A 12,770-nucleotide genomic window follows, 5' to 3' on the forward strand; every position below is an offset into this window, starting at 1 on the left:
ATACTTGGCGAGTCGATAGAGGACATTTTGGAGAGTCCAAAACGCTGCGTTGCGTTGGCGTTGGCGCGCTACAGCCTCCGAAATCCGTGGTTAAAAATGTCATTTCAAAGTACCATCACTCTTGCATACTGCATGCGAGGCGAGGTGGCGCTTCTCCGAGGACCCTCCGCGACAGGGTCCCTTTCATCGACCAATTCAAAGGTCCAGGTACCAGACTGCGCACCCTGGAGAGCAGCCACGTCGCGTTGAGCGAGAATGCCACTCAGTAGGACGTAAAACGTAGAAAAACGTCTCCAATGGCTTGGGTTATATGCGTCAAACCACTTTGGCCCGAAAGTGATCGCAAAGCGTGCGCCACGAACTCGACGACCATGCCCTTCTCGGACCGGCGCCACCCCGCGGGCATCCAGCTCCAAGTTCGCCGCCAGCTGCGCGCGGTCGAGCACGCGGCCAGCGCCGACGACGACAATGCCATCGCGCTCGAGCTCCTTGATACGATGCACAAGCTGGCGCAGCACTCCGTGACGCTCGCCGACGTCGCCCGCTGCCATGCGCGCGTGAACGAGCACGCGACAACGTCGTCGAGCGCCCACGCCGCCTTTGAGGCCGCGCTGCTCGAGCTCACGGGCGACGTCGCACTGAAGCATCTGCAGGACGCGCTGCAGCACCTTCTTCGCGTCGGTGCATTCGTGCCCGTCGCGCTGCGCTACTGGAAGCGGCAGATGAAGCAGCCATTGCACCTTGCGCTCCTCACTGCGCCCGACAAGCTGTGGCAGCCCACGTACGCACTCTAGCGTTTGCGTCTCCTGTGGCACCGTCTACGTACTAGTGACATTGTCCCGACCGAAGAGAAGATCCGAGCGCTCGAAGAGTCGTACGATCAGCACCTCGTACGTCTTACTACGTAGTACTTCATGGCATCTCGTCACTGTGTGGTAGACGAGCATTGGTCTGCTCAAGCAGCTGCTGCTTGCGCTCCAGCACGCGGACGCGCGCCGGTACCAGATTCTCGTGCACCAGTCGTACCGCGTGCTTCAACACGTCTACGCCACATCCAGTCTGGTCAAGTACGCAGATAAATGCGTTGTGGCATTTGTAGTAGTATGCCTTGTGCCTCGTAGGCCGCAGACCGAGGCGTCGCTCATGGCGCCGCCGCCGGCCAAGCACGTCGTCAGTATGCAGCCTGTTTGCCGTGGACGACGATATTATGACAATGCACTAGCGCTCGAGAGCCTTCCGCGGGATGTGGTCTCAACCGCCGTCTTGCTCGAGTACCTCGAAGAGCTGCCGACAACGCAAGCCATGTACACGGTAATGGTTTCGACAGGCTCATCGAGGAGGCGTAAGCCAATATCAAGATTCAACATCCCTTCTAGACGGCGCTCAACGAGACGCTTCGGCCGTGCCAGATCCCGCACTTTCTGCGGCGCCGGTGCGTGTCGATCGATACATTGATACATATTTTTCCATCATGTCGCATCAGGTGGTGGCAGCTGTCGTTGGCCGGCCTCGGTGCGCTCGCCGGTGCCTCGTACCTCGTCAAGAACCGCCAAGCGCTTGGTCAGTGGATGCAGACGGTGCAAAATGCCGTCCGTGAGTTCGTCGTCGACCATTTGGTGACGCCGCTGAGGTACTTGACCGCTTTTTGGAGGTCGACGACGCAAGAACGGACGCATCCATTGGGTAGCGCGATCGTTGGCGAAGTCATTTTGAACAAGAAGGCGTGCATTCAAGACCCGCGCGCGTTGGAAGACTCGCGCGAGAGCTTGCAGCGTATGCTGGCGGACTTTATTCGAGACACGGACCCGTCGTTGCCGCCGTCGCAGCAGCTCGCTTTGGTATCGATACCATCGTGAGACAGGCTGGTCACTCGACTTTTCTAGGCCCAAGCGATGGACATGTCGGTCGTCTCGCTCCAGTTCGAAAAGGAGCTTCCCCGTGCCCTCAAAAACATCGTCACGGGCGATATCGTGCGCATGATGCTCATCCAGGTGCGTTTCTAAACCCCATGTGCTTTGTATCAATATCGTCTCCATCAAAATAGATTCAATTTATCAAAAAGAGCTCATGGTGGCCATGAAAGCCATCGATGAGCTCATGGACGCGAACCAGCTCAACCTCCAAATGATGGCGACCGTGCCCATGTTCCTCGTCGCCGGCGGCGTCTACGCGCTCGTCTCGCGCCTCTCGTCGTACGTCTTTTGTATCAAGTTTTAGTATCAAGATTCCATGTTGCCTAGGACGTTTCTTCGCTTTACGAGCGCGCGCATTTACGACGACCCGGCGACCGTCGCCACGACGATGCGCTACACGCTGCGCGATATCGAGCGGCTGCTCAACATGCAAAACACCACGTCGTCGACGCATGCCGCGTCAGCATCGCACCCGCCTGCGCTCCAGACGCTCAACAGCTGCGACTCGTCGCCCAGTACGAAAAGATGCGCTTTCCGTCCTTTCGTCTGATGCGTTTGTGTAGCCATGGGACCGTCCACTCCGACATCGTTCGTACCGCCCCTTTCGTGGAGCGCGGCGCCAGGCCACGGCGCATCCTTGGGCGTCCGGGACCTCGGACTCCTTGTCGTGCTGCTCAACGACCTCCGCAGTCTCTACGACCGCAACCGCGGGTAGGACACTGCTCGCATGGATGCATGAACGAGGAGGTGGTATCATCGATGGACGCCGTAGATACTTTGATGAGGACGAGCAAAAGCGGTTCGAGGAAGACCTCTCGGACCTCGTCGGCGACCAGATGCTCGTCGCGCAGCAGCTCGCGGTGATCCAGCGCATGCACCACAGCCACTCGTTTCTGATGGTGCAGGACGTCCACGCCAAGTGGTTCCAGTAGCACGCACGCGATCTGCATGCAACAATAACGAGGGGTATCGAGACTACAAGACTATATTCAAGTCGTCTCCGAGTCGTCGCGTTGGAAGTCGAGCGCTTAGCTTTGCAAAATGTCCTTGAGAATGTCCTGCTCCGTCGGCGACAAGGTCGACGCGATCGCGTTAAAGTTGGCTGTCGCGCTGTAGGTGCGCACGACTTGCGCAATGTGGTTCTACACCGTGCCATGAGCAAAGATGCCTGCCACGTCTTGATACATTGATACCTTGAGATCAATCTCGTTGAGCGGATCCATGGCCGCCTCGAGCGCGTCGTCGTCCGGCTCGCCCTCGTCGTCGCCAAAGCCGCCTTGGTCTTCAAGCATCTCGGAGAGCAGCTGGTACTTGTCTATTTACATGCATGCCACAATGAGAGGATCGCACGAGGCGTGCGGCGCGGTACCGCTCGGAGCAAACGTCGACGAGATCTGCGCCTGGTTATACAGCGCATCCTACCGCACGATTCTCAGACATCCACGACGACCAGAATCCAGAATGTAGAATGTGATCTGTACGTCTTCGTCGTCGTCCTCCGAGTCGGACCAGCCAGCGCCGTCGCCGAGCGCGTCCTCGTCGTCTTCGGCGTCCATTGCGACGAGGATGTACGTCTGCGCCAAGACGCCGAGGACCTTGGTGGAAAACGGTACACGCGTAAATTCTTGCGTCTTTTTAGACGACCGAAGCGTGCGCTTGGCCTTCATATCGACGACCGGGTCGCCGAGGACGAGGAGGTTGGCCACACGCACGTCGTTGGCCTCGACGATCTTGAGGAGCGCGAGCACCGTGACCTTGAGCGCATACTGGCCGTAAAACTCGGCTTGGTGCTGGACCCACGTTGCGCAAACAAACTCAAGCATGGTCGGGCCCGGACCAGTTGCCGGCGCCGGCAGCGCGGCGAGTGCATCGAGAATCACCGACGCGCCGTGCGAGTGGATGAGACGGGCGTAGACAAGGCAGAGCGACTGGATAAGCGACGGCATGTTGGCCGCCGCGAGGCGCTGCGAGACTGCGAGGAGAAGCGACTGCACCGTCTCCACCGGGAGCACGCTCGCGAGATGCAAGAGCACTTGGCTCACGAGACCGCCGACGTTGATGGCGACGGCATCCGAGACGGCCGGCGACAGAAGCTTGGCCGCGACCTGCATGACGCCTTCGACGCCGTTGGCCATGCCTAGCATCGATTCGAGATCCGATTCAAAACACGTATCGAAGAAGTGGGCTACCCGTGACGGGCGTCGACTGCACGTCGCTCGCCGCATGCATGACACACCACTTGAGGCAGTCGCCGCCGACCTGCAGCACCGACCCGTCGTCCGTACTCAGCAAAAGCCCGAGAAGCGGGTCCAGGACCGCGCGGACGAGCGAGCTTTTCAGCGAAGGCGTCGCGTGCGGCAGTGCGTGCTTGAGAACCATCTCGAGCAGCTCGATCGCTTGGCTCACGTGGAGCGTGTGCAGAAGCGGACGATACGTGGCGACGACGCCCTCGACCACGAGCTGCGTCGACGCCTCGGCTTCAAATCCGAGAAAGGCCGCGAGGATTGAAATCGTCATGTCGTGCACCATGCGGTCGTCGACGCGCTGCTGCCAGAGCGAGAGCACAAACTGCACAAAGGGCAGTGCGATCGGCGCAACGTGGGGCGCGTCCACTGCGTGCACGATGCTGGCCTACAAGGTATCGTTCTTGTACCAAGAAGACACGATGGAGGGATGTACCATGGTCTCCAAGACAACGTGGATGGTCTCGGTCGTGGCCGATGCGCAGAGACCCATGAGACGGTCGAGGATGTTGGCGGCCATTGGCTGCACGAGCGTATCCGCTAGACACATACGATGTATCCAAATACATCCAATGGATAAATGGAGCGTACCTTGATCATGGAAGAGGAGGAGCCCGATCGCACGGCACGCGTAGAGCTTGACGGGCAGCACTTGGTGCACGTCAAGGCCCGACACGGCCACGTCCAAGAACGCCTGGAGCTGCGCTTCGTTCATCGTCTTGGCAAACCGGCTCGCACACCAGAGCGCACGCGCCTTCAAGTAGACATCTACAATAGTACAATCCATGTCATCGCAAAGCACATCCGCAGCAGCAGCATCATCATGTGTACTTGTCTCGGGCGCTTGCAGCACACGGAAGAGCGTCTCGAGGAACGCTGCAATGTCGAGCGCCTTGGTCGTCTCGCTCTACTCGCGTCGTTCCATCCATCGACACTTGACACATTGATACTCACCGTTTTCATGAGCGGCTTGGCGAGCGTGCCCATCACAAGCAGCGCGGCTTCGTGCACGCGCCACGAGCTCGTCGCGTCTGCGAGGCGCGTCTGCGCGGCGTGGATTGTCGTCGCGAGCATGTTGCTGCCGAGCGCGGTCTCGAGCTCGTGGAGCAAGTCGACGCCCGAGTTGCGCACGTTGTACTCCATGCTCTCGTCGTCTTCGTCGGCAATGTACTTGTTCGGGTCGTCTTCCCAGAGCTCCATCTGGCTCGCGGTGATCTGCATGTACGAGACCATGTGCAGCACGAGCGGCTGCATGGCCGTGAGCACGAGCGCCTTGGTCTTCTTCGTCGGCGCTTGGACGAGCGACCGTACAAACTCAAAGAGCTGGACCACCGTCGCCGCGCGACCGATCGACGCGCCGTCGTCACTGTCGTAGCCGTTGTTGTCGGCGTCGTCGGTCGCGAGCACGACCTGCGTCTCGTAGGCCGGCACGCCGGCCACGAGCACTTGCCAGACCTACAAATATCAATGTATCAACCGATCCATCGGAAATGGGCTCGTTGATAAATTGTACCGGCGGAAGGATGTCGGGAACGAGGCTGCTCATGTCCTTGGGCCACTCGGCGACAAAGACGGCGAGCGCGCGCAAGACGTACAGATGCAGCGCTTCGTGCTCGGGCGTGAGCAGCGCAACGAAGCGGCCGATCCACGGCGTGACGTTCGCGTGGAGGACCTGACCCGCCGCCGCGTCGCCGGCGTGGGCGAGGACGCCAATCATCGTCAAGCACGTCTGCACGATCGCAATGACGCGGGCGCGGAGCCGCGACGGCGACGGATCCGCCATGAAGAGGCGCTCGAGATGCGGGAAGAGGAGCGGAATGAGCGCGACAAAGTGTTCGCTGGCGACGTGGTCGATCGCGCACGAGAAAAACTTGATCGCAAACTGCACGTGGCCTTCGTGCTCGGTATTCGAGAGCAGCTGGAGGATGACCGGGAAGAGGTCGGGCCACTTCTCGGGCCAGTCGTGCTTGACGACTTCGGCGAGCACGAGGCAGAGCGCGGTCTGAAACTTGGAGTCGGCCGCATGCGCCGGCGCCGCGCCCTGCAAGAGCTGCGAAAGGCCATGGACGAGCGTCGCACGGATCGACGTCTTCTCCTCGTCGCCAATCACATACCCGTTGCTCTCGTCCACTTCCCAATGGGCCACGACGACCTTCTTGAGCAAGAGCGACGCGAGGTGCGCGAGCGGCAATGGCATCGACAGCTGGAGGCTCTGCGTCAGAAGCAGCGCAAAGCCGGATGTCGTAAAGGACTGCGTGAGGATGGCCTCCGCGGCCTGGCGCCGACCGGCGTCGGCCGAGAGCGAGTCGTCGAGGAGGCGGCCAAGGTCGTCGAGTTGCATCTTTTGATTGCCACAAGCCTTGGAAAAGTGACCGCGTTCCCGCTGCTGGTGCCTCCGGATACACCTCTCAGACTGCATAAACCTCTCGCAACGTATATGTTCAAGTGGCGCCAACGCATGCCGAATCCAAGAGAGGTATTGGTGGCAAACGCCAAAAATAAACACACACTGCCATTTCCAAGCGCACCATCGTGGCCGCCGAGGCCATTTGGTCGAGAAAGGCCTCTCTGGAATCGAATCGCCCATAGTTGGCACAGGGATAGAAGACACTTTGGAGAGCAGAGCAAGCCATGTCCCGTTGCCGATGCAGCCATCCAACGTGCACAATGATCGACTACAGATATACAAAGCGCTTAAAAACGTTAAAAAACACAAATCGCGGTAATCGACGTGGACACCTTGACGATCAAGTGCTCATCGCACGTTGCTACGAAGCGATGCATCGTTGAATAATCTGGATATGTGTGTGTTTTGATGTAGCAGCGGCAGGCGTCTTCTGTGGACGGAGTGGTCGTTGTGCTAAATATGTGTTCGCGGCGGCCCATATTGGCTCATGGCTCGACGATGCTGCAGCGAACCCGTGACAACGACGGCCCGTGGTGATGAATACCATGCCATTGAATGCAAGCGGTGCCGGTCCGTCTTCGCAGGACGTGCGCCGCAAGCTGGTCATGAGGATTGATGAGTTCGAACTCGCGGAATCCCTCGCCTGTGGTGCAATGGAAGCTGATGTACTGTCCTTGTACCATGGCTTCTTTTTCCATCGTCGTTGGCCTTCTACTTACAAAATGTTAAACTAATAATGGCGAGCACACATATAAAATGGGTCTGTTTTGTGCTTGCTGATGTTGTTCTTCTTCTTGTGTTTTACTAACCTACTAACCGTTTATCGGACCATGACAATGTCGTCGATCTTGAGGATCATGCGCACGCACTCGGACGCGAGCGAGATTTCGCTCGTGTTGACCAGCAGCGGCTGCAGAATGTTGAGCTCGTACATGTTGCTGATCGTGCCCTTGCGAACGTTGATGCCGGCCGCCTTGTCGCCCGCCGCGTGCTTGGCGCGGAGCTCCGTCACCATCCCGATCGGGTGCAAGCCCGCGTTCTCCGCCAGCGTGTACGGGATCACTTCGAGCGCGTCCGCAAACGCCTGGAGGCAGTACGCCGCCGTGCCCTCGAGCGTCCGGCCATACTCGCCGAGGCGCAGCGCGACTTCGATTTCCGGGGCGCCGCCGCCGCAAATGAGAAAGCGCTTCTTCACGAGCGAACGCACGACGCAGAGCGCGTCATGGAGCGAGCGCTCGGCTTCTTCGAGCACGAGCTTGTTGGAGCCGCGGACAAGGATCGACATGGTCTTGCCGGGGTGGACAACCTCGGTGATCTTGACCACCTTGTGGCCACCAAGCGATTCTTCCTGGACGAGGCCAGCCGTACCGAGCTTCTCGGCCGTGAGCGACTCAATGTGGGCGACGGGAAGGCAGCCGAGCGTCGTGCTAATGTACTCGACGTCCGTGCGCTCAATGTCGGTAATGACGTGGATGCCCATCTTGGCGAGGAAGTGGAGCGAGAGGTCCGACGTCGCATCGCGCAAGATCGACTTTTGGATCAAGAGCACGTTCACACCGGCCTTCTTGATCTGCTTGCAGAGGTTCAAGATGAACTTACGCTCTTCGCGGAGGATGCGGTCCATGGCCGAGTAGTCGTTGATGACCACGTTGTTCTCCATGTCCGTCTTGGGCGCCGAGAGGCAAAACTGGATGAGCGCAATCTTGGCGTTGGCAATCGTCGTCGGCATGTCGACGCCGCTCGACTTTCAAAGCCCTACGATGCACGGAATAAGTGGGAGGATACGAGAGGCGATCTGCGTCGTACCTTGGAGAAGACGAGGCCGTTGATGAGCTGCGAATCGTCGATGGTACCGCCGAGCTGCTTGACGACCTTGACGTCGCGCAAGTCGACGTTGACGGCCGTCGCAATGTCGATGACGTTGAGGACGGCGTCGACAGCGATGGGCGAGAGACGGTCCGAGTACTCGGAGATGACCTTGGACGAGAGCGACGTCGTGACGCACTTGATGAGTTCGTCGCGGTTGGCCAAGTCGACGGGGCGCGACATGGCCATGAGGATCTCATCGGCCTTGGTCGCCGCGATGCCAAAGGCCTCCGAGATGTGCGACGGGTGGATGCCCTTCTGGAGAAGGTCCTCGCACGCCGAGAGGAGCGCGCCGGCAATGACGCACACGCTCGTCGTCCCGTCGCCGGCCTCAATGTCCTGCGACTTGGAGAGGTCCACGAGCATCTTGGCCGTCGGGTGGTACACTTGCATCTGCGTCAAGATGGTCGCGCCGTCGTTCGAGATGATGACCTCGCCGTTGCCCTGCTGGATCATCTTGTCCATGCCACGCGGGCCCAAGCTCGTGCGGATGGCGTTGGCGATCGCTACATGCATTTCGCCCATGAGTATGAGGTTTCGCCGTCATCTAGCAGCATACCCTTGGCCGCGATGATGTTGCTCATGCGCACATCCTTCTCCTTGGCCTTGCCACGGAGCGTCTCGCCCTTCGCGGAGGTCTTCTGCACGGAAGCGGTCGTTGTGGCCATCCTTCGTCGCTGGCTTGGTTTTGTGGAATTTATTGGAGCCACCGTCGAGGGGAAAGCCCCACATACAAACATCAAGAGAGATCGGGCCGCGGGGGATTAAATGCATATTTTTATTCCACGGCGGCTGGATTTGCATTGTCTTTTTATACTTTATATCTTTTGTATTGTATACAACATTAAATATAATATTAAAATGATACGGGTGCAGGTGTTGTATTACGACGCCGACCCCTTTAAAAAGGCAACGTTTTGACTGCAGCACTGCAAGCCTGGGGCTGACGGCGACGGCGCTGGCCACGCTGGCAGCAACGACGACCTCATGGCGACACGTAGGCCCAAGCTGCAGAGCGTAGCGAATGCAGCCGCTAGGCGAAGCGAGGCGAGCGAAACGCTGCTTCCAAGCGCCGCGGCAGCATGAACTCCGAGCTAGGATCGCATGCGCGTTGGTGTGGATGGATAGTCGTCCATCACATGCGCGGTACTGGACTATATGCTAGCTACGAGTGCGCAGAACTTGAGCTAGTATGGTGGGCTGGCACAGAGCAGCCTTGTCGGCGAGCCCAGCGACGTTGAAGGGTCCATGATCGCATCGCTGGACGCCAACGACCAGCCCGCGCGGCGCGTGAAGCCGACCACGATTATACGGGCGTTTGAGCAGTAGCATCGTCCTAACCAGCATGCAATACATGGTCGCCGGCAGTGGAGCGCACGAGTGTCGGTGCACACCACGCCTGGACTGCATCGCATGTTCTGCAGGTAGCCTCGCACTTCGGGTTGCCTCCCAGTGTCATCTAATACCTCCTAAGCGCAGAGATTCGCGCTGCGCTCGACCTCGTTGGCAGCGCAAGTCTGAGCCCCTGTGCTTGGTGAGCGGTTCAATTTCGGTTGTTCGATCCCTGCGAATCAAGCCCTGGCTTCTATATTTCTATACACAGCGCGCTGTCGAGAGCAATATATATTCATATTTGCCAATGAAATACACAGGCCACTGCGCGCGCCACACATAATATTCGAAATATTCAATATGGCGTGCCACATCCGGATGTGGGGCACGGCTTATCCGTTCGATGCAGGATCGCACTGGCACACTTCCTTGGACCCGCCGGGATGTCGACCTTGGCCGCTCTTGCCGCAGCGCAGCCGCTGCCGCCGGGCACGACGCGGCTGTACCTTTGCCGCCACGGCGAGACGAGTACGCGCTTCTTCATCTTCCTCACCCTTGAAGCCAGGCGATGATGGCAGCGAACAATACTAGACTACAACCTCGAAGGCCGCTTCCAGGGCCGCGGCATCGACAGCGACCTCAACGCCTTAGGCGTGGCCCAAGCGCGGGCGCTCGGTGAAGCCTTTCGCGCCATCCCGCTGCAAGGCGTCTTCTCTAGCACGCTCTCGCGCGCCAAGGCGACCGCCGCAATGATCAGCCAGCACCATACAGGCGTCGTCACGAGCACGATCGACGGTGTTGAAGAGATGGGCTACGGTGAGAACGAAGGCAAGAAGCTCGCCGAGAGCAAGCACTTGCTCCGTGCCGTCATTGACCAGTGGAATGCCGGCGACATGGGCGCCGCGTGGCCGGGCGGTGAGTCGGCCATCGACGTCGAGCGGCGAGGTACGGCCGCGCTGCGCGAGCTCGCGCGCCGATCTCTCGACCATGTGGCGATCGTGTGCCACGGCCGCTTCAACCGCGTCGTGCTCGCATCGCTTTTGCACGGCGACTTGCGCCAGATGGAGGCCATCGAGCAGGACAACACGTGCGTCAACGTCCTCGACTTTGACCGAGCGACCGGCACTTTTACCGCGCACCTCGTCAATTGCACCGACCACTGGCGCTTTCTCGAGCCGCCGCAGTGATAAAATCGCTCTAATCACTGAGATTACATACTGGACTACATCGTTTTCCGTGTAAAAAGCGCATATCTCTACGACGAGGCGGGCGGGATTCGAACACCGTTGATGCGCATGTCCCTTGCCACCGTGCGAGGTCCAGCGTCACGGAGCCTTGCTAGCACGCATGGCCGAGCGGCTTGGGCGCCACCAGAGAAGGGAGACGAAGGTCACGCCGGCGTACATTGCACCAATTCATTGCTTGAACGGTCGTTGTCGCCTTTCCGATGCTGCCCATTGGCCGTATGAGCAAGGTACGATTTGACGAACGGCCTGCAGTGCAGGGACGTGGCGGGTGCAAGATGCGGATCAGGCCTGCATACTACCGACGCAGCTCGACGAAAGGCCGACAAGGCAGTCACGTTCAACGCCATCGCTGCATCCTGCGGTTCGACGCTGAGACTGTCTGTGGATGGCGCGCCTGTCGCCGTGTCTTTGGACCTTCGTACGCGTTTGACCGACTTACACTGGAGCGGTTGGCGCTAACGACATGCGTTTTGAAGGCGACGACGTCCTCGAGTCGTTCGAAACGGAGCCAACGACGCGTGTTTGCTTCCTCTTTCAAAGGAATCTGAACCTTGATCGTCGACAGTGCACTGTACATGTAGGAGCATTGTCGACAGCCGGACGATGTCGCGCCACTCTGGTAAGCGATGCCCAGATCCCACGCACGACGACGACCACGACCCAACTCAGATGCAGCACAATTGCGGCTCGGACCGTGCTCGCTCACTTTCCATTTGTCTCGACGTCCATCGCATGCGTGCACTTCTGAGTTCCTTGCGGCGACGATCGCGTCGGTGGCGGCCATGGGCGCCTGCTACGACACGTACGACTTCAAGAACATCGACTACCACTTCGACGTGATGCGCCAGCGCTTCTCGACGGTCCGCACCTTCCAGACGTACATCTACAGCAACAGCCGCAACGTGATTGACGCCGCGAGCGACCACGGCCTCGGCATCTACGCCGGTGTCTGGATCCGCGGCCCCGACTACGACAAGGACGTCCAGGCCGTCATTGACGGGTATTACCGCCACCCGAACGCGCTCAAGGCCGTCTTTGTCGGCAACGAAGACCTCGAGAACGGCTGGAACCAATGGCAAGTCATCGACAAGGTCAACGACGTCCGCAACCGCCTCCGCGCTGCTGGTGTCAACGTCCGCGTCGGGTCGGTGCAGACGGACGGCGGCTGGCTCCGAGCCCGGGACCTCTACAACGCGTGCGATATCGTCGGTGTCAACATCTACGCGTTCTTTGGCGGCACTCTCGAAGACCGGTGGACGCACATGGTCAACACGTACGGCGGCAGCAAACTCATGATCACAGAGACGGGGTGGCCGTTTGGCGGCGGCAACTACGGCAACCAAGTCGCTTCGTTTGACAACGCGGTCAAGCACTTTCACCGTGTCGCTGACTGGGTCCGTGCGGGCAATGGCGGCGAAGACGTCATGTACTTTATGTTCCACGACAACCACGGCAAGTGGCCCGAGTACGAAAAGCAGTTTGGTCTCGCCAACGCGGCCGGGCAGTGGAAGTTCGACTTTAGCACGCCCGTGAAAGGGTCGTGCTCGGCGCCCGAGTGGAACACCGACTACGAAGGCAACGATCTCTTCAACTTTGCGATCTCGGGCGACATGAACAGCCTCATCGCTCAGTGCTGTGCCAAGTGCACGTCAACATCCAACTGCGGCGGGTACTCGATCTTTGAGAACCGGTGCTACATCAAGTCGGCGATGACCGGTCGCAAGGGCGCCAACGGCGTCACCTCTGCGCGCCGGCAGTAAAC

At 59.3% G+C, this 12,770-nt stretch overlaps 5 protein-coding genes across 5 annotated transcripts; 3 read left to right on the forward strand and 2 right to left on the reverse strand.

Moving 5' to 3' along the window:
- Positions 1-336: 336 nt before the first annotated feature.
- On the forward strand, positions 337-2,845 carry SPRG_08083 (hypothetical protein; the record flags this gene model as incomplete). Its single annotated transcript, XM_012347051.1, has 13 exons — positions 337-781; positions 830-890; positions 940-1,067; positions 1,122-1,174; positions 1,223-1,311; positions 1,377-1,432; positions 1,484-1,630; positions 1,688-1,838; positions 1,884-1,995; positions 2,045-2,192; positions 2,241-2,354; positions 2,526-2,624; positions 2,686-2,845. Exons 1-13 carry the CDS (start codon positions 372-374, stop codon positions 2,843-2,845), a joined length of 1,728 nt encoding a protein of 575 aa, XP_012202441.1. The 5' UTR covers positions 337-371.
- Positions 2,846-2,883: 38 nt separating this feature from the next.
- On the reverse strand, positions 2,884-6,522 carry SPRG_08084 (hypothetical protein). Its single transcript, XM_012347052.1, has 10 exons — positions 5,670-6,522; positions 5,111-5,611; positions 4,988-5,063; positions 4,748-4,924; positions 4,593-4,696; positions 4,103-4,544; positions 3,395-4,050; positions 3,283-3,331; positions 3,107-3,228; positions 2,884-3,055 (listed from the first exon to the last, which is right to left on the reverse strand). Exons 1-10 carry the CDS (start codon positions 6,495-6,497, stop codon positions 2,942-2,944), a joined length of 3,069 nt encoding a protein of 1,022 aa, XP_012202442.1. The 5' UTR covers positions 6,498-6,522; the 3' UTR covers positions 2,884-2,941.
- Positions 6,523-7,383: 861 nt separating this feature from the next.
- On the reverse strand, positions 7,384-9,097 carry SPRG_08085 (T-complex protein 1 subunit delta; the record flags this gene model as incomplete). Its single annotated transcript, XM_012347053.1, has 3 exons — positions 7,384-8,307; positions 8,370-8,935; positions 8,989-9,097. The coding sequence occupies 3 exons, from the start codon at positions 9,095-9,097 to the stop codon at positions 7,384-7,386; spliced, it is 1,599 nt and encodes a 532-aa protein (XP_012202443.1).
- Positions 9,098-10,179: 1,082 nt separating this feature from the next.
- SPRG_08086 (hypothetical protein) lies at positions 10,180-10,983 on the forward strand. The gene is made up of 2 exons (XM_012347054.1): positions 10,180-10,289; positions 10,353-10,983. The coding sequence occupies exons 1-2, from the start codon at positions 10,205-10,207 to the stop codon at positions 10,946-10,948; spliced, it is 681 nt and encodes a 226-aa protein (XP_012202444.1). The 5' UTR covers positions 10,180-10,204; the 3' UTR covers positions 10,949-10,983.
- Positions 10,984-11,790: 807 nt separating this feature from the next.
- SPRG_08087 (hypothetical protein) lies at positions 11,791-12,768 on the forward strand (the record flags this gene model as incomplete). The annotated part of the gene is made up of 1 exon (XM_012347055.1): positions 11,791-12,768. One exon carries the CDS (start codon positions 11,791-11,793, stop codon positions 12,766-12,768), a length of 978 nt encoding a protein of 325 aa, XP_012202445.1.
- Between the last annotated feature and the right edge of the window lie 2 nt (positions 12,769-12,770).

The sequence above is a fragment of the Saprolegnia parasitica genome (assembly GCF_000151545.1).
Source record: "Saprolegnia parasitica CBS 223.65 unplaced genomic scaffold supercont2.33, whole genome shotgun sequence".
NCBI lineage: Eukaryota > Oomycota > Saprolegniomycetes > Saprolegniales > Saprolegniaceae > Saprolegnia > Saprolegnia parasitica.

What these genes read in the sequence shown, in the direction of transcription:
- SPRG_08084 (XM_012347052.1), bottom strand. Translation starts at nt 6,497, where the DNA reads ATGCAACTCGACGACCTTGGCCGCCTCCTCGACGACTCGCTCTCGGCC. An exon ending in GCAGTCGACGCCCGTCACGG is followed by an intron (nt 4,051 to 4,102) that starts GTAGCCCACTTC and finishes AATCGATGCTAG; the next exon opens with GCATGGCCAACGGCGTCGAA. An exon ending in CGGAGGACGACGACGAAGAC is followed by an intron (nt 3,332 to 3,394) that starts GTACAGATCACA and finishes ATCGTGCGGTAG; the next exon opens with GATGCGCTGTATAACCAGGC.
- SPRG_08086 (XM_012347054.1), top strand. Translation starts at nt 10,205, where the DNA reads ATGTCGACCTTGGCCGCTCTTGCCGCAGCGCAGCCGCTGCCGCCGGGC. An exon ending in TTGCCGCCACGGCGAGACGA is followed by an intron (nt 10,290 to 10,352) that starts GTACGCGCTTCT and finishes GAACAATACTAG; the next exon opens with ACTACAACCTCGAAGGCCGC.